Source organism: Protopterus annectens, chromosome 5.part0, assembly GCF_019279795.1.
Source record: "Protopterus annectens isolate FY-2018-M chromosome 5.part0, PAN1.0, whole genome shotgun sequence".
NCBI lineage: Eukaryota > Metazoa > Chordata > Ceratodontiformes > Protopteridae > Protopterus > Protopterus annectens.
In genome coordinates, this window is record NC_056735.1 from 285,116,565 (window position 1) to 285,139,360 (window position 22,796).

Consider the following 22,796-nt stretch of genomic DNA (forward strand, 5'->3'; position numbering starts at 1 on the left):
TTGTTAGGATCTCTGTTGATATAGCAGAAATTCAGAATAATTGTTATCTCTCCTGTGGATGTAGCACAGCTCCAGAATGGCTGTTAGAAGATGCAGTGGGGCTGCAGAATGAATGTTAGCTGCCTGCTGATGTAGCAGAGCTTCACAATGACTTTTGTCTGTCTTGATACTGTAGTGGTGCTGCAGAATGACTGTTAGCTGACCTGCTGATGTAGCAGAGTACCAGAATGACTGAGGGATATCATGCTGATCTGGTGAGGTTCTAGAATAAATGTTAACTATCTGATAATTCTATCTCCAGAATATTTATTAGGATATCTGCTGATGTAGTGGAGCTCTAGAATGGCTGTAAGCTGCCCCACAGATGTAGCAGAGCTCCAGAATGACTGCTGCTAGAAGACCTGCTGATGGAGCTAAGTTGACAAATGAATGTTAGCTGACCTTCTGATGTAGCATAGTTTGATAATGGCTGTTATCTGTGTGGCTGATGTTAGAGAGCTCCAAAATGACTGTTTGTTAGCCTGTTAATGTAGTAGATCAACAGAAAAGAATTTAACTGACCTGCTGATATAATGATGCTCTAGAATGGTCTGCTGATGGAATGGTTACATTTTACATCATTCATAGTCTGTGCCAGTGGTATAGAGATATAAAGACGTGACTATGGCCAAGGTGACCTAAGTTTGAATAGTAGCTTGTGTGCTGGATGGCTCAGACAAGAAGGAATGGTTGTTCCCATACAGGTTGGGAGGAGGGAAGTGCATGCGCTCAGGGCACACTCATGCTGTCTGACTTCCCTGGTGAAGAATGGGGAAACAACACTATGGTGCTGTCTGAGGGTGGGCAGGATGTCCTATTGATGTCAGCTGCATTACTTCTCCTACCTGCAGGGTGGTACTGGATGCATACAGGGTGAGTGGGGAATTAGGCAAATCTCTACCTGGCAGTAGTACGGTGATGCTTTAGGTTCTTCACTGTCCTTGCTGGCCCCGCAGGTGAGTTGGGATTAGTCTTGGTTAGGCTAAAGTGGATCTGGTAGATCAAGTGGATAGGAGGAGCCTGGGAGTGGCTAATGGTCAGCTGTGGAAAGGCAAAATCAAGGACTCAAAAAATAGAATTTTGCATGATTCATGCAAACTAGGATCAGAGGTGGACAACTTTTGCTGGACAACCATCCAGGTAGGAAAGGGTTATGCCCTCTCATATCTCTACATATTTTCGGAATTATTATAAGATTATTTGTTTATTAGAATGTGTCATTGCTTCATAGATAAGCTAAAACATTTTAAAAAGTCTGAAATAGGATGTGTATATGTATAAAGGACAAAAAGTGAGTTGCAAAATAGCATGCTAGATTCTCTGGATGAGTACTACAGTTATTTTATATGTTGCTACCAATTAACAGAGCTAAGACTATGCTTAAGATGGTTTATTCTTCTGAACTGCAGCATTAGAAACAGTCAGAATACATTGCAGTCAGCCTTGCTTGTCTTTCCCATCCTTGTTGTGTTAGCATTTTAATATTTAGTTTGAGTACCACGGGACTGCACTACCTGTTTTGAGCTCTCTTTCTCTCTCAGTCTACCTAGCTTGCTAGCTAGCTATGTGAGTGAGTTTATAAATTTGCCACCATGTTAGGTGTCTTTATGCTTACTGCAAAATGTGTTATGTTGTAACTATTAGAATCATTATATAATACATTTATCTGTTCGAATCACTTGTGTGATGTCATGCATAATTAGTAGGTGAGAATGTTGAAAATGGATCATCTGGATACAAATTCGGTATTTTTTGACATGCTTGGATTCCTCAAGTGTTCGCACCATTGTGTAAGTAATCCCTTGTTCATCACAACAATTTAGTAACATGACACCAGTAGTGCACTTCATTTCCAACTGAGAACCTCAAATCAAAATTCACCTTTAATATATAGCGTCCCAAAACAACTGCAGGTGGCTATATGCTGAATGCAAAATAATAGGTAATAAAGTACTGTGGTACGTATACACTTACTTATCTGTTTTACAGCAGTACGAAAGTACTGCACAAAACTGACATTCATGTTTATGCAGAGGGGCAAGCTCCCTGCACCCCCACCCCCCTACAACTTATATATTCCAACCCTTAGATCGCACTACAGTGAGGAAAAGGATATATTTCCCATTCTGCACTGTACTGCAATTTCTGTTTGTTACATCAAAGACGTATCAGAGAATGCACTGTGCATTCGCTGCAATGGACACTTGCAGAAGTGTGGCAATACGGGACTCCGTGAACTGATGTTCAGCAGTTCTTTTTTCAATTAACCTTTATTCTTTATATATATATATATATATATATATATATATATATAGATATTTATAATGTGTGTGTGTGTTTGTGTGTGTGTGTGTGTGTGTGTGTGTGTGTGTGTGTGTGTGTGTGTGTGCTCCCACGTGTGTGTTTGCATGTATATGTATGTACCTGTCTGTCACTTTTTGAACTTTGATGTTATTTGGTTGTGCATGATCTTTGCACACTGGGGACAGGGAATTTTCCTTTTTCCTATTATAGAGCGATCTCAGATATTGGTGCAGCAGTAACGTTGTCGCCTCACAGCTAGAGGTTCTCCGGTTTGATTCTCGGCTGAGGTGCCTTCTGTGCGGAGTCTGCATGTCCTCCCTGTGTTTGTGTGGGTTTCCTCTGGATGCTCCACTTTCCTCCCATGTTACAAAGATGCATCTGGAGCATTTCTCCTCGGGCCTCCACTGAAAATTGGCTTAGTTCCAAGTCAGACTTTCCCGGTTAAAAAATGTTAAATAAATAATATATGTATATATATATATATATATATATATATATATATATATATATATATATATGTGTGTGTTTTTTTAATCTTGTAGAGTCAATGTCTAAGTGCTCAAACCTTTGACAGTCTGAGCCCTTAACTATATGTGTATATATATATATATATATATATATATATATATATATATATATATATATATATATATATATACATAGATCCACACACACACACACACACACACACACACACACACACACACACACACAGCCACGTATATACAACTTTTTATTCATTTTTAACTGTGTAAACCCACTTGAAACAAGTACCCTTTTCTCCATTGTCAAGCTGGGAGTACTCTCTGCTTAAGTGACTTGCACAGAGTCACACAGTATTCAAATGGAGAGGAAAGAGCAACTAAACCTTGGTCCTTGGGATAAAGGACACTGACTGAGAGCTCAGAGCCTTAATCATTTCCAATTATTTCTGCATAAAGCTTTCTAAAATCAGAATCCTTTTCAGAAGACAAATTATGTCAAAATATCACTAAGTATCCAGAAAACCCTCAAAAAACAAATTGCCATCATCTTGAAAAGTATTTTTGTAGACTTAAACTGAAATATAGAAATCTTCCTTTCAAATACAACATTAAATCATCACAACAAATCATTAAACACTAGAAAAATATCCTTAGTTCAACTGTATTGCTAACTTTTTGTAAGAAACAACAATGAGGTAAAACAGACATCAGGACCATGACATTAATGATATGTAGTTTAGTTTATAGGAATAAAAGCAATAAAACTACTCTATGTATATATATATATATATATATATATATATATATATGTAAACTTTATAGTAATAAAAGCACTAAATATATATTACCTAATCAGGAAGAATAAGAGGCATCCAGAAAGCTAAAAGATAATCTCCTAATGAAAGTGAAAGCATAGACCCCACAAACAAGAAATGAAACAATGTAGGTAGGGATAGGAAGTGAATAAAAATATGTGTGCAGAAAAGACTATCACCACACAAACAGAAAACAGAAAGTCAGTCACACAAGTAAACTTAAAGATGCATTACTTAAAAGTAATACCTTCCTGTTAAAAAAGTAATAAACCACACATAAAAATTGCCATAGGACACAGTAAAATAAAGGCAACAAATATACCATAGTCAAAGCAACTTAATAAAAGTAATGTTGTCAGTATTACTGCTTGTATATATCTTTTAGTTCTTGGGCTGATACTAAAACTTTTATCCTTGTGAAAATTTTTAAGGCTGCATCCCCAAAAAACATATGTTTATGAAGCAGTTTGTTTGTGTCTTTCGGCTTTTCCCCGTTTCCGCCACAGCGGAACTCCAGTCCGCTAATAATTGGTAGTTGATTTTTATGTGCCGAGTTACCAGCTCTGAAGCACAACCTTCAATGAAGGTACGCCCATTCGCGCATGTCTCCACGCAGAAGACGCACTAGCTGAGAATCGAACCGGACAGCGTCTTACTGTGAGGTGACAATGCTACCGCAGCACCACCACCGCAGGTTTTATGTTTATGAAGCAGTGTACCTCTGATATTCAGGTTTCCATTTCTGGGCTCACTAACTGCTTAGTGTTTAGTTAAAGTGGAATCCAGTTTCTGTTTGCTGGCTGTTGCCCAAGCTGCCAGTAGAGCGTGGGTTGCCTGATTGGTAGTCAGAGCTTTCTCCTTGTATGTCAACAAAGTTTGCTATGCGAAAGAGTTGATTGGGTTGGGTAAGGCAAGGGGTTCCATATGTACTTGCAGATATGGCTGAAAAGTAAATTATGCCTTAATCCTCTCTTCCTCTGGTTTTAAATATCTTTTACCTTATAAGGCTATGAAAGTCTTTATCCAGGTTAGTAAATGATATACCTACAAAGCTACTTTATTCATGTCAGTATGTTAAAATACAAATTAAGTCCAGCAGTATACTTAAATAATTAAATAACAAATAGCCAGTAACTTCTTATTTACTTCAGTTTTTGAATGACTTACAGGCTTTAACAAACCGCCTGGCAATTCAGTGTAAAAAGGTTGTTTTTAGAAATGTTGAAAAACACAAGGGCTGAAATGAGAAAAGTATTTGGAGGTAGACACAATTATTTATTTATTTATTTATCTGTATTTTTTACTGGGGATAATCCAATTGGGTGCAAGGCCTCTTTTTAGTGAAAGCCTGGGGAGAACAGCTCAACACAAAATGCATACACATACGTTGTGTTTATATTTGGTTTCACTAATAAATAGGAGTATAAGACTGATAAAAACAATGTGAACAGCTATCAGCTAACAGTTATAAAACAGAAAGTGCATATTACACCATTGAATAGTTAGTCCTAACTATTAAACCAAAAGACAAAAGAAATAAAATACCTTGAACATTAGGAACAGCCAGGTAGAGGTGTTTTAGTACAGGCATATGATATTTGCATTGTACATGTTACAGACATATGTATAGGACTTAATTAATCAGCAACTAGAGAGATAGAGAGTGAGATATGTGTGAAAAATCTCACTTTCCATATAAGTAGAGCAGTTGCAGTACAGTGTTCATTATCAGCATTGGTTTCAAAGTTTAGGCTTCCATACACATTCACAGATGAGTGATTTGACTGCTATAGGTGAGGTAAGAGGGGTACAAAGAGTACTTTAAAGGAACAGAGGAATGCTGGTAGTAGATTGTCTAGCAGAGTAGAATGGTGGTAAACATAAAGGGTCACTTCTGTAACTGCTGACCATGCCTTCACTGAAGGGACAGTGCCATAAGCAGCTGGTGAGACTGACTCCATTTCTGTAGCTAAGCTCACTACAGTCATTAAACAGATCTGCTAGGAAGGGCTGCAGAGATGGATGAAATCTGGTTAAAAATGCTGAAGACAACGGACATTTTTGGAGTCTTAAGGTTATACCTTTTTACTTATGTGGGGAAGGCAAAAACAAGTGCTGGATTAGCAAACTGGGGTGCTTGTCTCAGTTTTTCATGAAAGGAGCAGGAGGGTGTGCCCATTTATTGGGGGGTCACACTCCTTATTCTCCCTGAGAAAAATGTTGGGATGTAGAAAGGGCGACTTCTTCCAGTAGTCAGGCCTTTGTTTCAAGAGAAACATTATGGATTCTGTCCTGGCAGTGGAAAAGCAAATCAACTCTCTGTCCTTACACAGAGAAATTAGAAGGTTCACGTGTGTTTGCAGGTACTGTGTGTTTCTTGTGAACCTGGAACAGGCGTGTGATCACACACACAGATATACACACTCACTGGAATGCTCTGTAGGAGTTGCTGCAGTAGTTTGGTGTCCCAGTACTGCTGCTGTGTGCCGTTTGTTTTCTCCAAATGCTAGAAGTTTTTTTCTCTTCTCCTCTTCACAACTTTCAAGGACAGAATATCATGATGCAGCTAAAGCATGGAGATCCTCTAGTTTGGGACTTGAGGATCATATTATTGTTGTTTTCAGCTGATCACGTACAGTCTTAAACAAAAGTGATTTTCATCTTTAACATGCAATGAACTGGTTTGCTGTTAAATGTGAAGCTACTGAGATAATACAAAAAAAAAATTCCTGTAAATAGAGGACATGGCTCTGTCCTAGACTAGAGCACATTGTTCTTTGCAAATGAAGAATTTAAGTATTTTGGACTCATGTTCACAAATGAAGGTAGAGAAAACCAGGAGATGGTCCAGTGGGTGGGTACAGTGAAAGCATTATTCTGGATTATCGTGACACAGTGAGGACTTAGCCATTGGTCAGAGCTACCATTTTACTGTCAGTCAGTGTCCCCATCCCAATGTCAGCTCTGTAATGCAGACAAATGAAATCTTAGCTGCATCACACACAACCCAAGTTTGATTAGTGGTCTGTGAGCTGATAGAGCTGTCCAGGCAGAGTGGGATAGAGCAGCTGTCATTAGTTTATCCATCTGGTGTTGAGTAATGAGACTTGAACCACTATGATACTGACACCCAAAAGAGGCTCGAGGTTGTGTGTAGCACAGCATGAAGACCAAAATGTATGTGCTGAACAAGTGTGAATCTGCATGGACATGTATATTCAAAGGACCCACAACTCCATTTAGTGCACTCATCAGGTCTGCTAAGAGGGTGATAAGGGACAGGCAGTAAAATAGAAAAATATTGATGGCTGCCTAGATCATCGTCCATCTCAGTAGCTGGATGAGAAGAAAGCTTTGTGGTCAGTAGGCATTAGGAATGAAAAATGGTTAAATAAAAGATTAGTCTCTCTATCCTTACCTGTGGTCGTGTGCTTTGCATAGTGAACCAAATGATAAGATTACAGGAGCAAATGGTTTACATGGCTCTATGATGATCCCAGTAATCTATAAAGGTCTCAGAACAGAGCCATTGCTCTTCCATTTGAGAGGAGCCACTTGATGTGTTTTGGGCACCTGATATGGATTTTCCTGAAGTGCCTCTCTCAGTAGGTATAGGAGACATGGCTCAGTGGGAGGTAGTTTCATACAGACCCTGGATTCATTGAGGGATATATGCCTCAAAGCCTGCCTAGGTATAACATAGGATGGGCTAGAGGGTCTTGCTAGGGATGAGGAAGCCTGGAGTACTCTGTTTAGCTTTGTTGCCAGGATCAGTAGTTTGATAAAAAACAGTGAGCTGTTACTGAAGTTTTGCAAACAAGATATGCAACTTTTGTAAATCATTTTTCTTTTTATGTTTACATTTATAAAGTTACAATTTGGCAGTTTGTTATAGAAGTTATTTATGATTTAGGAAGACATCACTTCTCCCTTAGATCTGTTTGAACATGTTCATTTGGATCAGGCTTTTTATGTCTCATTTGCACTGTTTCTTTATCATTTGGTAAGTAAACTGTTTTGAATTATTTTTATGTGTGCAAATGAAAAGAAATGCAAAGAAGAAAATATAATCGCTTAAATAATGCTTACTTATGCAGCTTTGCTTTTCTACCACCTAGCATGCAAACCACACTTCAGCTGCAAATGCTGCTAGATTGCATTTAAAATGAATGCTTGATTTAACAAACAGCTATTTGGTTAGTGGGTGCCCATCTGATGCTATTACAGCTTCCTGTTTTCAGTTCCAAAATGAATAAAATGACTCATTCTGTTGAGAATTAGAGTGAGTTTTATGTGACTTCTGATGTCATTTAGTATAATCTGTGACAAACGTACAGGCTAAAGGAATACATAGGCTTTGTGCTACCATTAGTTCTTTAAGGCTGGAAAAAAACATAATAATTCAGAAAAGGATATACAAGCAGCTGTCAGACTGTGCACTCTGTGACTTGGATTGAACTATAACTGCTCGAGGCCTGTTTTAATTATTTGAGAAGTTGCAGGCAAGGATGGATGTAGATCAAGTACGTTCTGTCAAGTTTTTTTATTGTTTCATTATAAAATAAAACTATTATTATTATTATTATTATTATTATTATTATTATTATTATTATTATATTAATGTCCCTCATTGTTTGTTACATTTTCCTTGCTCAGTACATACAGTTTCCACTTCTAGGACATAATTCACGTAGAATGTTACAGTGATTTGAAACAAGCTACTCTGCAATTAACATTGTTTCAACTGCTGTGCTGATTAATTAACTAATAACAGTGATTACATGCTAGTCAAGCATTTGTAGAGTACGTAAACAACCTGTGTGGTGTATGGAGACCCATATTTAAAATAGAAATAGAAGTTCTAAGTGGCATAAATGTTCAGTTATTTTAAAGAAAACTAAATCAGGTTTTGTGTTTACCATAAATAGAAGTTGCTTGTATTGCTTTTAAATATTCTTTCTTCTCAGTATTTTGTCCTTTGATGAGACCATTGCTTGTGTGCAGGGATATGTTCTGTAGGATGGTGTATTCATGAAATCTTAGGTTTAAGGCTTTTGATTTGATTATATGTTGTTAAAACTTGGGCAGCCCATTAGCTTTAAGAACCCATTCAGCAACTATAGGCTGATTGAATAATTTACTTAGATCGCATGCATGTGGGGCTGGCAGAGTAATCCAAGTTCAGCATTCAGTAATTTTTGTAACTTGGTACTCTTATCTTAGGGAATATGAATGTTCTGATTCTCATATAAAAGTTATTTTAACTTTGAAAATGTTGTTAGATGTAGAACACTCGTATTTTTTAACTTGGAAAAAAAAATGTCATTTGCAACCATGGTCCCAGCTGTTTACATCAGTCATACATTCAGATAAAGTAACAGAAGTATATGGATACTGTGAAGTAGGGTACGCATGTATGTTTGTTGTTGTGGAGTTGAGGGTCTGTAGCTCATGGAGTCATGACTTTATTGAGTAGTATGTTTAATTTAAGACACATTCCTTGCTAGTTATAGAATTATCAGTAATTTCCAGAAATTATAAGGAATCTATTGCTACCAAACCATACTGCAAAAAATGGTAGACCATCAAGTTTAGTTGGTGTGTAGTAAATTGACAAAATCAGTAATACTAGGCTAGAATTGTGCAGTAATTTTTAGGCTTTAATTGTGTTAGTAGTTTGCTTCCCTGTAATGATGTGGAGGAGACAAACCACAAGGAAGATTAAACATAAACGTAAATGTATACACATAGTATTACAGCATATAAAAATAAAACAGGCTCATGTCAGTGGCAAAATAGCAGAGGATGGATCTAATGTAGTATGAACTGTGGTCATGGACTGGCTGTATTCCATAGGCAAAACTTTGCCTAAAGTCAGTTAGCTTCTGAGAGAGTAACCCAAGATCAGCAATGAAGTGAGTAAATAGTACAAAATGCTGTTGCAGTGCTTCTGCAGACGACTGCAATATTCTCTTCTGAAGCACCTTGAGTGAGATTCTTATTGGATAGCCAGGTTTGTAGTATTAGAACCCATCCAGCACTTACCAGTCGTAGACATGGTACACCTAAATGAAGATAGATACCCAATCTCTGATCAGAAGTAGGTAGTAGTTCTGGAGCAATTCATTGCCATAGAGCTGGAGTCATATTAACATTGGTAAGTCACAGAACCAAGTCAAAGGGCAGTAAAATACTTGGTATTGGAGGGAGTAGTTTAAAAAAATGGGTGGATACCAAAGAAAATTGAATTGAACAGACAAAAAGATATTGTGGGAAAATAATGGGGCTTCATCAAGGTAGTCATCACAAAAGCACAAACATTTATGTGAAAATAAGAAAGTAATTGTAGTTCTCAAGTTTAGGATGAAAAGGTACATAATTTAGAAAGTAAAAGGGAAAAGTACAGATGAAAGTAGAAAGGCACAAGGAAAGCAATCAAAACCGAGAAGGATGTCTACTTTATTTAAAGGACCACTATAGTCAAGACCTGAAAAAAAAAAACACTTTATTTTTGTTTTACCATGATATTCTGTTTAGTACTAGCATTCCTTCATCAGTACCATTATTTTTAATTTGTATACCTCACAGCAGTATATAGGCATAGGCAGCTATGGTAATATGACTTTTCTATTTTTATGTTTTTTCCATTCCCAAAATGCACCTTGTATCTATGAAGGATGACGTGCTTTACAATTTCTCCCTTTAGATTGGTGTGCCCTTTCACATAGCATGTCTGTTGTCAAAATTGTTGTTAACTTTGACAGTGTTTGACAAGAGTGTCAGTGTATTTATCATTGTCTTCATATGTGTTCTTCTCCAACTTTAAATATAGTGTACTGTTTTTTTTATTTTGCAGCTACAGTGTTTAAATTATTTGTTTCTGTAAAAGCTCTTAGTTGCAAGAATATTCACCCACTTATTGTGGCATACAGAAAATGAAGTTTCCACTTGTTCATGACTAAGTGCCCACTCATTTGCGCCTGGCTTCTGACACTAAAGTAGATGATCTTTCTCTTTACAGCATTCATGTCATTATTGTTTGAGCCAGAAAAATTTTGATTTATGATCCTAGAGTGAAAGAAAGAAGACAGAACAACTTGTTTTCTGAGCATTTCTTGCACCCAACATCTAGAATGTAATTGGCAATTGGTTTTCTGCATTGTCTGGCACTGCTTTTGCATTTTATTTTCTGCTTTGAGTAAATCTGTTTGGACTGATGCCATAATACAAAAAGAAGATGCCTGACTTTAATAATAAGTGGATGCAGCATTTGCCAGCATGGAAGGAGGTGGTCAACAGGCCACACTTTTTTGTCAGGGATGGTCTGCACCTTTCCCTTCTAGGGTTTTGAATATTTGTTAAAACATTGCCCTCCTCCATAGTGTCTTTTGTAGGCAATGCCATCCTGAAAGTACATCCAACGTAGCAAATCAAAACCAAGAAAATCTAGAGGTATAGCTGCTCAGTGCTAGGAGTCTAAACAAGAAACTCCACTCCCTACAAGCTCTCCTCATCTTAGAGAACGCAGCTATCTGTGCGGTCACCAAGACATGGTATAAAGCCATGGACAGCACACTGGCAGTGCAGTGTAAGCCAATAATGCCTTCCACACATTTAGGCCAACTGCTATACAGACAGGGACTAAAGGTAGAGGTGTCTCAGTTTACATCAAAAATAAATATACCTCAAGGCTGGTTAAACAGGACAATGCACTTGAGCTTTTCCACATTCAAATCACCATGTGCAAAATCCAATAGCACTTCCTTGTAAGCTATAGGTCCCCATCTATGACCCAAGAAACCCATACCATGTATTTAAACTTATTGGAAACACTCACCATCCAACCCAATACCATATTCTTGGATAACTTTAATTACCCCCCTATTAACTGGGAATCATATATGACACCAAACATACAGTCACACAGATTGCTGGATTTTGTAAACTCAGACTTCCTGGACCACATTGTCAAAACACTGACCAGGGGTGCAAAAATATGGAATCTGGTCCTCACTAGTATGGGAGAGTGTTGCACACCCACTAGTGTAATGTCTTCTCTGGTAGGGTCAGACCACAAAATGGTTTCCTTTAAAGTAGAAAATCTGGAACCCAAGCTAACCCAGGAATATTCAAGAACTACTCTTCAGCTAACTTTCTACTATTAAATGATAATATTGATAATAATGATAAAATTTGAAGACCCCATAAACCCTGAGAACACTGCTGCCTATGTGGAACTCTTCGCAGAAGCCATATACAAGCACTGTATAACAGAAGGAAGAAAACCATGGTAAAAATGAGAAGATATTGCACCCAGCAGGATAAAAGCACTCTCATCAAACTAAACAAACAATTTAGAGGACAAATAAAGTTGACCAAAGCCAAATTTGAGGTGAATATGGTCTTCCAGGTCAAGGAAAACTACAAGGCATTCTTTAGCTATGTCTACAACCTCAAACGCAATACACAGTTGTGTGCAGAGCTCATTGCTAAAGGAGCCACATATACTGAGCCAGAAGACATAGCAAACCTACTAGCTGACTAATTCAGCTCCAGCTTTCCCACTCTTTCCCCTTAACATCACCTCAAGAAATACTATCAAATATAACTGTTTCTGCTATCACTAGGGAACATGTCCTTAAGGCCAAGAACACTGCATTAATGGGCCCATACAGTATCCCAGGATGCCTCTGAAATAGCATGAAACATAACCTACTGTAATCTCCAAACAAACTTCATGCCTCATGAATAGAGAACAGAAGCAGTCATCTCTCTGAACAAAGGTGGGCCATCTACAGACCCAGAGTCATTGAAAGAATTATCATGGAAAAGATCAATAATCACATAGGAAACCCAACCCAACTTACTTTCAAGGGCAGGCCATACCTACTCAACCTGGTGGACTTCTTTGAGAATGTCACCAAGCACTGGATGAGGGTAAAACAGTTTACAATGCCTACATTGACCTGTCCAAGACATTCTACACAACACCCAACTCAGACATTGTTGACAAAACAGAAGAGGTGAAGTGTAAACTGTTATGTCACCTGGTAGATAGCCAGTTGGCTCATAGACAGAACCCATGAAGTTGGAATTGGGGAGTCCACCAATACAAAGAGGCCAGTCACAAACAGGGTCTCTCAAAGATCACTCCTGGGACCGATCCTTTTTGGCATTTACTTTTCTGAAGTCAAGGCTAATGTCAGTGACCTCCCTTGACTGAATTTGCAGATGATTTCAAATTAGGGGCAGTCATACAATCCTCCACTGGCACAAATGTTCTCCAGAAAGGGCCATCACAGATGAATAATTGGTGGCAGAGCCACGGACTAAAACTAAATGCCAAGAAGTGCATAATAGTATCTTTCTGGAAGTCATCCAACCCTGGTAACTGTTATATTGACAACATACCCCTAAGAGTTGACCCAGTAGTGAGGGACTTGGGAACACACATTTAGCCTTTGACCATCATATGTCTACAGTACCAAATAAGTGATTCTATGTTATGCAACTTATAAACAAAGGTATGGCATCTAGGTCAAAGGAGGTCATTGTTAAACTGGATTCGGCATTCATCAGACCTATCATTGAGTACAGTGCCCCCTGGGTATGTACCTAGCCAGACACGTCTTACAACTGGAACTTCCGCAGAGGTTCTTCACTAAAAGAATACAGGGCATAAGTAACATGTCCTATGCAGACCACCTCAAGGCCCTATCCCTGTATTCTGCCTCCTCCAGGCTGTTGAGAGAACATCTATGTCTGGCATACAAGGCATTGTCAAACCCCATGCTGATGGACATCCTGCATATCCACAAAACAAACAACATCAGAATTACCCATTCTAAAGACTTAAACCTTGCCTGTGATATAAATAGGACCTGTTGGAGAGATAGGTATGTATCCCAGAGACTACGCCTTCCCTGGAACAGGCTCCCCATCCACGGGAAGCAGATTTCCTGACTAACCCAATTCAAGTGTAACCTGGACAGTTGGATGGTGAACAGGAAATTCATATCTGGTTTGACACCTATGTCTCTAATGGACACTGGCAGCCTGTAAATGGTTCATCTCCCACACACCTGCTTGGAAATGTTTCACTTTCCAAGCCCCATCTTACACTTATCAAGGGTACCAGAACTTGTTAGAGATTTGGGATGCGTGACTAGGCTTAAAAAGGCCCTTGTGTTCATTAGCCTAAAACAGACCTATAAACGTATGAGCCTATGACTGATTTAGAGGCCATCTTTGATTAAGTAGTGATTGATATAGGTGAGTGTTACATTAATTGCTGCAGGTCTTAGGTAGCGTTGAGACCTTGGACTTCAGATTTGACTTATTTTTCATTGTTTTTTTGCTTTCACATTTAATACTTACCATGGTATTTGTATTTACATAATGAATAGGGCAGGCAAGTTAACTGTCTCCTCTAGTTCTGTTGGAAAGGTACCTTCTTCTAACGTCTGTGAAGTAGCTATCCAGTGTTACTATTTTCACTGGGCCATCTGAGAGATCCACAGTGGTGCATTCTGTTAGAAGGCTTGTTACAGACTGTGCAGTCTTGTTGTATGATTGCTGAAATGTTGTGAGTTTTGTTAGTTGCAGATTGGTAAAGATTGCTGAAGCATATGCCAGGGCATGGATAAGGAATGTAGCAGCACTGACCTTCTCTGCATGATCAGATAAAAATGTTTGGATAGATAGAGTATTGCTTGGTGAATAAGTAGACAGAATTTTAAGTGTTTATCAGTATTGATTTCAAATAGTTTAGTGTGGTAGACAAGTTTGATTAAGGCACCATAAGACAATGGAAGGGTAAATGAGTTGAGTAGTGCTGATACTGGTTTAGGTGTGAAGAGCATGAGTTTTATTTTTTTAAGGGTTTAGGAATAGATTTGATTTCACAATACAGGTTTCCACAGATGTGAAAGAATGCTGAGTGACTTTCTGAAGTTCAGAGATAACAGGACGGATGATGATGGAGTCATTTAAGTACTGGATCAGAGTGGAGTTGTTTAGTGCAGTGGGCAGATTGTTGATGAATATATTTAGGAGAAGAGGGAATGGGATAAATCACTGGGGGGGGGGGGGGGCACCAGTGGGATGGGGAGGAATGTGGAAGAGGTTTGTAGGTATTTTACATTGAGTTCTATGGGGAAGTTAAGATTTGAACCTTATAATGGCTTTGTCTGATAAGGCTGTTTTTATGGAGAGGTATGCTTCCTGGACTGATCTGTAAATTGACATAGAAACAGGGTAAACTAAGCTTTTAGCTGCTAGGTTTACATATTCTGTGAGGAGATTATATGGGGCTGTGGTGGTGACTTTTAGATTTTAGAGGTGCTGTTTAATGGTTTTGGTGGGGACTGGTTTAAAGTCAAGCATTTTCAGTACGGCATGTGGGAGCTGTTGCTGGGTCTGTACTGTGTATAGAGTCTAAGAGACAAACAGGAGTGCTGATAGAGTGTGTGGAAGGAACAAGCTATACAGAGATCAGATTATGTAGGCTGACGGTGTAGTTGTGAAGGTTTGCCTGAGTTTACAGTTTGGAAAAGTTAGACCTTAACTGATTCAGGGATTTGGTGTGGTGGTTATGTTAGGAGAATAAATAAGATTTTTTTGTCCAAATTTATTTAGGCTTTGCCTTTATTATGAAGGTGTGGCTAATGCTCATAGTTGGTTTTGTCTTATCCTTTTCCGAGGTGTTCCATGCTTTATCTAGCAGGCCCGTCAGTTGTTTGATAGGAAGAGTGAGCCAGGGGGTTGAGGTAGATATGACTGTTTTGTGCCTGAGTATGGCAAGAGAATTAAGGATGTTTAAAGAAAAGTATTGTTAAAGGGTGAACAGCTTTATCTACTGGTAGGAGTTTAGTGCACATCAGTTGTAAGCCTGGAGGGATGCAAGGAATGAATCCTTGTTGAAGTTAGACTCCTGACAGGCTTGTAGATTGCATACATGCTGTGTTTAGAAAAGGAGTGGAGAGCAAATATCTGATGGTGGTTACTGAGGGCATCTTGTAGAACACTTGCATGACTGATGTTGTTTGGGTTATTAGTTAAGTTGTAATAATCTAGTCTAATATGAATGATGAGTCTGTGGATTTATTGTGTCTATTATTGCAGCTACTTAATTGTCTGAAGATAAAAAAGCTTATACAAGAAGACTGATTTGCGAGTGTTATGGAAGACCGATTGATTAGGATGATAGTTTTAAGTGATATATTGGAGTGTAACCAGGAGAGAATTTCTTCCAGTATGCTACAGTTTGAGCCACTGAAGGATGTGATATAAAGGGGTGTTATGCAGATAGACTTGGCAATCTTAATATTTAGGAGAGAGATCATAGTTCATAGTTTAGTACTAGGCTAATTGCCTTCTGGGCCATTTTAAGCCTAGCCAATTACCACATGTGGGAATCAAACCCTGCACCTTCTGTTTGTAAGGTAAACACCTTAACAATTATGCAACCTCCCACCCAGAATCCATCAGGATTTCTGCTTCTGAGAAAGATGGAAGTGATTTATGGTACAGAGAAAACTGGGGGTTATTTTGCTAGAGTGCCACAGTATTTTCTTTTGTGCAGTCAAGGCATAGTAAGTTGTAACCAGGTGACAAAATCTCTTCAGAGGCTATAGTGGGTTTTATCCATATCTCATTTATGGCTAGAATGTCAGGATTGTTTGATTCAATTCAGTCATGTAGGTAGGGAGGTTTATTGCATATGCTGTGGGTATTTAGATGAAAGAGTTTGAGTACTGATGTTCACTGAGTGTTTGTGTGCGGTGGTGATTGTTGGAGAGATGGGAGACCCTGAGTTTGGGTGGATGTCCCCACTGCATAGAAGTGAATTGAAAGTGCGAGGAAAGATGACTTTGAATGGTTTGTGCAGTTTAGCAGCTTGCTAACAGGGGGTAGGTTGAGATGTTAAGAATATGGAAAAGATAGTAAGCTGTTAGGAGACAAAGGAGATGGGTAGGGTAAAGTTGTGGACTGATAGAGTAAGATGGGGTGAGAAAGGAGATAGCAGTTGTTGTAGATTTAGTGTGCAAGGGTGAAGTATATTGGTTGATGTGGTAGTTTGTAAGGGCTGGGACTCATTTGGATTAGTGGTTGAGGTGAAATTGAGTATGCTGGCTATGTGGCAGAAGTGGTGCTAGAAACTATAGGTGGAAGGAGAGGGGCTAATAGAATAGGCAGAAGAGGGAAGGGTTAAGTAATTACTGCACACTGAGCTGAGAGGAAGTGGTGTTGAAGGAGGAGATAAATGATATAAGAGGAATTTTATTTAGTGGGATTGTGAATGGTTGTTGGGTAAAAGTGGGGGTGGCTGTTTAAGTATAAATGTAGTATAAGGGGATAGGTGTAGAGGGCCAGTGAGACAAATTCTTAAAGAAAGAAATGTGAAATTTCATGGAAACCTCACAAAATGAGCACCAAGACTGCTGAATGACACTGAAGTGCCACATAAAGTGAAAACCAGCTAAATCATGCTTTATGTGCATGCTGAAATCATAGTGTCTTCCCTAATAGCCACTATATTTTTTATTCATGCCATTATCTACTCTGATTGTAGAACCCTTGCTACTCCTTTATACGTATAGCTTTCTGCAGTAGTCTTCTCACTTCTCTGTTCTAGGTTTTAGTAACCCGTCTTCCTGCAGAAGTCCCTGTCTCTTTCTGGACTCTCTTCTGCTTATCCTGTTGTCTTTTTCTGTCCTACTTTTTCCCAGTTAGAAACTAGGTATTGTAAGAACAGTTGTCAGCTTCTGTTATCTGTACTGCAATTTGTATTTCTTCTACTCTTACATCAGTCTGTATCATGGTTTATAAGGTATTTTATGATAAATGCTTATTACTATTCACAAATGAGCACACTGATTGGACAACCCCTCTAGCGTATGCATTGTACATCAAGCATATACCAATAGAAAAAGTTCACCGTTGAAGTACCATTGATCAGCCAGACTTTCTACTGTTATATGCTGAGTGGCAGAACAAAATACAATTCATATGGAGTTACATGTATCAGTAGCATAGCTAAATATGACTGTAAATTCTTTTTTTATGAGACACATTGCTCCTGCTACTACCGGAACTGTCTGGATATCCTTCTTCCACATTGCCCTCGTTTCTGCTGGCAAATTCTGGTATTTTATGACTGTGTCTCTCTGTACATAAGACACTGTATTCACTGGGTGTAAAAATTTCAATGATCAATGCTACTTTTGTTTTCTTTTCATGGACTACTATATCTGGTTTTGTCGCATCTATTTTTTCAACTGTTGGTAATGGGTGATCCCATGTGATATAAACTTCATCATTTTCTATAATGCTTTGTGGCTGATGTTTCCAGTTACTTCAATATTATAATATGTGAACAATTGAATAAATCCAAATGAACCAGGAACCCAGGACGCCAGTTAGAAAATGTACGAACAATCCATTTTTAATGAGACCAAAAGTTTTAGCGTTTTCATCTCGTGATAGAGACTTCATCAGAAACAATTAACCACATTTAATTACACATTATATAGTGTTTAAATCAATGACACCACACAATTAATTATTTAAAATTTAAACAAACACCAACCTAAAAATGTATGTGAAACTAGAATGTGTATATTGAATATATATATACCTATTGTATTATTGTAAAGTTACATTTTAATAAATATTGGCACCTTGGGTTTTGTTTAAAACACAAAAATTTAGTTTAAAAACTTTATTAAAATCCATTGTTGTATGATAAGCTTTAATAAATAAATATATTATGTAAGTTATATGAAAAATGTATAAAAAATATCTCAACTGATATGTAAATATGTAAACTTGTTCCATTTAAAAATTCTAAAAATTCTTAACCTTGAAATGAAGAAAATAGTGTATGTAAAATATGAACAATGTATATATATATATACATATATGTGTGTACATATATGTATATGTATATATAGATAATTCAAATATTGTTGGCCCTTTCTGTAAGTAATGGTATTAATGACACTGTTTCATTTAGTCCTGGGGGAAACATAGAAGCCAGTCTAAACTGCCATTGACTTTCCTTCTTTTTTAGTAAGTTTTTCCAATCACCGCCCCTGGTATCTATTTTGATAGTGTCTAAAATACCAAAAACAAATTTCTTGAATTCAACACAAGAAGTACTGTGTTTATACAGGGCATTGGTGTTCTTGTGATTCTTAATATCATTTAGATGCTCATAAATTCTATTTTTAAGAAGTTGTTCGGTCTTGCCTACATAAAAATATTTACAAGTACAACACAAAGCCAGGTAAACCACTCCCCTGGTGTTACAATTACCATTTTGTAGGTATACCTTACTGTTCATAATGTTATTTAACCTTAAGGTTGGCTCAACACAAATATAAGAACAAAAGTGACACATGCCACATCTTTTTGTACCTTGTTTGTTTTGGAAAGTGTTAGGTCTTTTGTATTCCAAAAGTTGTTTCATATTAAAGCCCACTTTGTTGACAAATCTGGGTGTATTACCCAATTTCTTATATATACCATCATTTGATCTAAAAATATTCCAGTTCTTTTGGAAAATATTTTTGATAGCAGGGGTTCTTGTGTTATATGTTAAAACACAAGTGGTGTTAAAATCATGAATGTTCTCCCTCCCGACTGTAGTGTTTTCAGAAGAACCTAATAGGGGAATGTATTTTTGACCCCATTGCTGGTAAACATTTTGTAGAGTAGAATTAATCAAATCTAAGGGGTATCCCCTCTCCAGAAACATTTCTCTTAACAAGGTGAATTCATCTTCCAGGTCTTCTTTGTGGGAAGTCATCCTGGCAATTCTGATAGCTTGCCCTTTTATTATACTAACCTTTTGTGATGTAGGATGGTAGCTCTCAAAATGTAAGTAGGCATTACAGAATGTTTTCTTTCTAAATATTTTTGATTTAAACTGTTTGTTAGATTTGTCTTTAGTGATACAAGTGTCAAGATAATTGATGCTCATTGTGTTATATTGAAAAGTAAAAGAAAGGAAGGCAGTACTACAATTGATGTAGTCTATAAATTGAATGATTTCTTCTTCACGGCCTCCCCACAAAATAAAAATATCATCCAGGTATCAGAGATATAGTTTAATATGGGGCCAAAATGGGCCGTCAAATACATATTGTGTTTCCCATCCTAATAGTACCAAATTGGAATACACTGGTGAACAAGTAGCACCCATAGGTACACCAGTAACTTGTTGATAAAATTCCCCTTCAAAGCATAGGAAGTTGTTTTCAAGAACTATGTTCATCAATTCACATATTAAATTTATTTTATCATTCTCAAGATCCGAGAATTTAAATAGTACTTCCTCAAACAAAATCATCCCTTCATTTTTGGGAATGCATTTGAACAAATCTCTTACGTCTATGGTTAAAAACAAAACATCTTCCTGAAATAAATCTTGTTTGACACTTTTTAGAAATTCCCATGAATCTTTTAACAAATGAGGGGTCTTGTGAACCACATGTTGTATATAAGAATCAGTGAATACAGATAGTGAATGTGTTTTAGATCCCTTGGCCGCCACTATTGGTCTAAAAGGAGGCCTGGAAATATCCTTATGTATTTTTGGTATTCCAAAAAATACTGGGATTTTAGGAAATTTTGTAGAAAGAAAATCATACTCACTAGGACTAATTCTCCCTTCCAAAAGATATTCCTCTAAATAACTATTGATTCTGGAATAAGAAATATTAATTTGATTTTTGGAAGTGTGACTGTAGGTATTCTCGTCAAATAATAAATTTTGCATGGCGTTGGAATAATCCATACTCTTGAAAATTGCAATTCCCCCACCTTTGTCGGGAACCATAACACGAATGCTATGATCATTCCTTAGGTCACGTAGTAAATTAAACTCGTTCTTGGTTAAATTCCAGTACTCCAACCTGTGATTTTGTTTGAATTCATTGTATACATCTTCCATGACCAATTTTTCATAAGTTTCCAATAAGGGATGTAAGGGTGGATTGTACACACTCTTCTTTTTTAATTTCTTATTTATGTCTGTATTGTTTCTGACATTATCCTGCAAAGGTTCTAGGAGTATCTCTAGGTTTAATTTTCTCACAAAAAGCTTCAAAGCTTCTATGTTTTCTACAAGGTCACCTCTATGGGATGGAATGAACTTGATGCCCTTTGAAAAAAGGTTAAAATGGTCATCAGTAATAGTCAAGTCCGAATAATTATAAATAGTAAAACCACCTCTTTTAAAAACAATATTGTCTTCTGGTGTAGAAGAAATATCAAAGGTGTTCGAGTCTAGTATGCATTCATGGACTGGGTAAACTGATTCCTTTTCTGGGGATAGTAAGTTCTGTTGTATTCCCCTTTCTTGTTGTAATACTGTGCCAGTCTCTCCGAGCGCCTGAGAGTGGGAAAATCCCTTTCCTCTAAATTTTGTATACCCATCCCTTCCTCCACCCATTCATCCGTGTGCCCTGCATAATGGTCCCTAGAAGTGGGTGAATACCTTTGTGGAAAATCGACACTGTCGTGTCCATGATGTTGTTTGTACATAGACTTATTTCTGTTAAACTTGTTATAAGATGCATTGTGGTTTTTGTTAATATATACCACATTGTCTTGATAATTCTTCTGATTCCTGCTAATTTTACGTTTTTTCTTCTGAAAAATATTAAAGCATCTATTTTCAACTCTGTCCAACATTTTAAAATACATAGTACTATAATGTGAAAACAGTAAATCATTTCTAATTTTATCTAAACTTTGTACATCTTTAAAAACATATTATTTTTGAATTTCATAATAGTGTACAGTTTTTCTTAAAAGACCCAGGCCTATTTCATTAAAATAATCACAAAAATCAGTCATAATTTCTTCTGAGTAGTCAATGCCAAAAGGAAATTTGTAAATTCTGAGTCCCTGTGACACAATTTTTAAATCAATACATTGTTTTAGGTATGCAATATCAATTTCTATATTTTTACATTTAAAAAGTCTCTTTTCCATAGAGAAAATTAGTTCTTTTAAGGAAGCATTGTGATAATCCTTATCTGCATGGTTGAAGTCATTGTCATTTTGATTAACATTTTCGCCAGCAGAAAAACAATATTTTTTGGAAAAAACCTTGTCAAATCTATTAGTGGCCTCCTGTTGAGAGACTGTCACCGGATGAAAAACCGGTGTTACGCCACTGTCTTTGTGAATCACATTGTTATTAGGAAGTCTGTCATTGTTAGCTATAGGTAAAAACACAGTACCTGCTTTAGGTCGAACATCACTGTTCGTAGATAAATTAGGAATATTGCCTGACTCAATAAGGATGGGGGATGGACCCAAGTCTATACGACATCCATTTGATGTACCCTTAGTGCCATTCGAACAACCAGAATCAATGATTTTAGAACCGACATCAAAGACACCTGTTTTTTCTGCCTCGCAGTTGCTGTGAACCACTCTAGCTTGGCTAACCAAGTTAGGATGATGAAGCGGAAGTCCTACACCGCTAGTATGGTAAATACCATAGCCCGGAGGCACAAACACATTGCGCTCACCCATTAAGGAAGGAACGTTTGCATCGTAGTTATTTCTTTGCGTTAAAAGTTCCAAAAGCTTTGTAAGTACACCCTTTAACTGGGAGACTTCTCCACGTAGTTCTTTAATCTCTGCTCCTTGATCCTCGGCAAGCGTAGTGTTAGATAGGTTAAGTTCCCCAGAAATATCCATGGTTCAAGACATGCCGAATACAAGTCACAAATATAAACTGAAAAAACCAATAGAATAAATCCAAATGAACCAGGAATCCAGGACGCCAGTTAGAAAATGTATGAACAATTCATTTTAATAAGACCAAAAGTTTTAGCGCTTTCATCTCGTGATAGAGACTTCATGAGAAACAATAAACCACATTTAATTACACATTATATAGTGTTTAAATCAATGACATCACACAATTAATTATTTAAAATTTAAACAAACACCAACCTAAAAATGTATGTGAAACTAGAATGTGTATATTGAATATATATATACCTATTGTATTATTGTAAAGTATATACAACATATATATATATATATACAACATGTGGTTCACAAGACCCCTCATTTGTTAAAAGATTCATGGGAATTTCTAAAAAGTGTCAAACAAGATTTATTTCAG

At 37.3% G+C, this 22,796-nt stretch overlaps 1 protein-coding gene across 7 annotated transcripts in view; it reads left to right on the forward strand.

Moving 5' to 3' along the window:
* SH3KBP1 (SH3 domain containing kinase binding protein 1) overlaps nucleotides 1-22,796 on the forward strand; it is a 1,961,420-nt gene that overhangs the window by 956,001 nt on the left and 982,623 nt on the right. The window contains exon 1 of one of the 7 annotated variants that reach the window (XM_044072268.1): nucleotides 8,043-8,166. The exons of the other annotated variants lie outside the window; for them this stretch is intronic. Within the exon in view, the coding sequence (XP_043928203.1) occupies nucleotides 8,152-8,166 (15 nt within the window). The 5' untranslated portion in view covers nucleotides 8,043-8,151. Of the gene's footprint in view, nucleotides 1-8,042; nucleotides 8,167-22,796 lie in introns of those variants that run through there. 7 annotated transcript variants of the gene reach the window in all.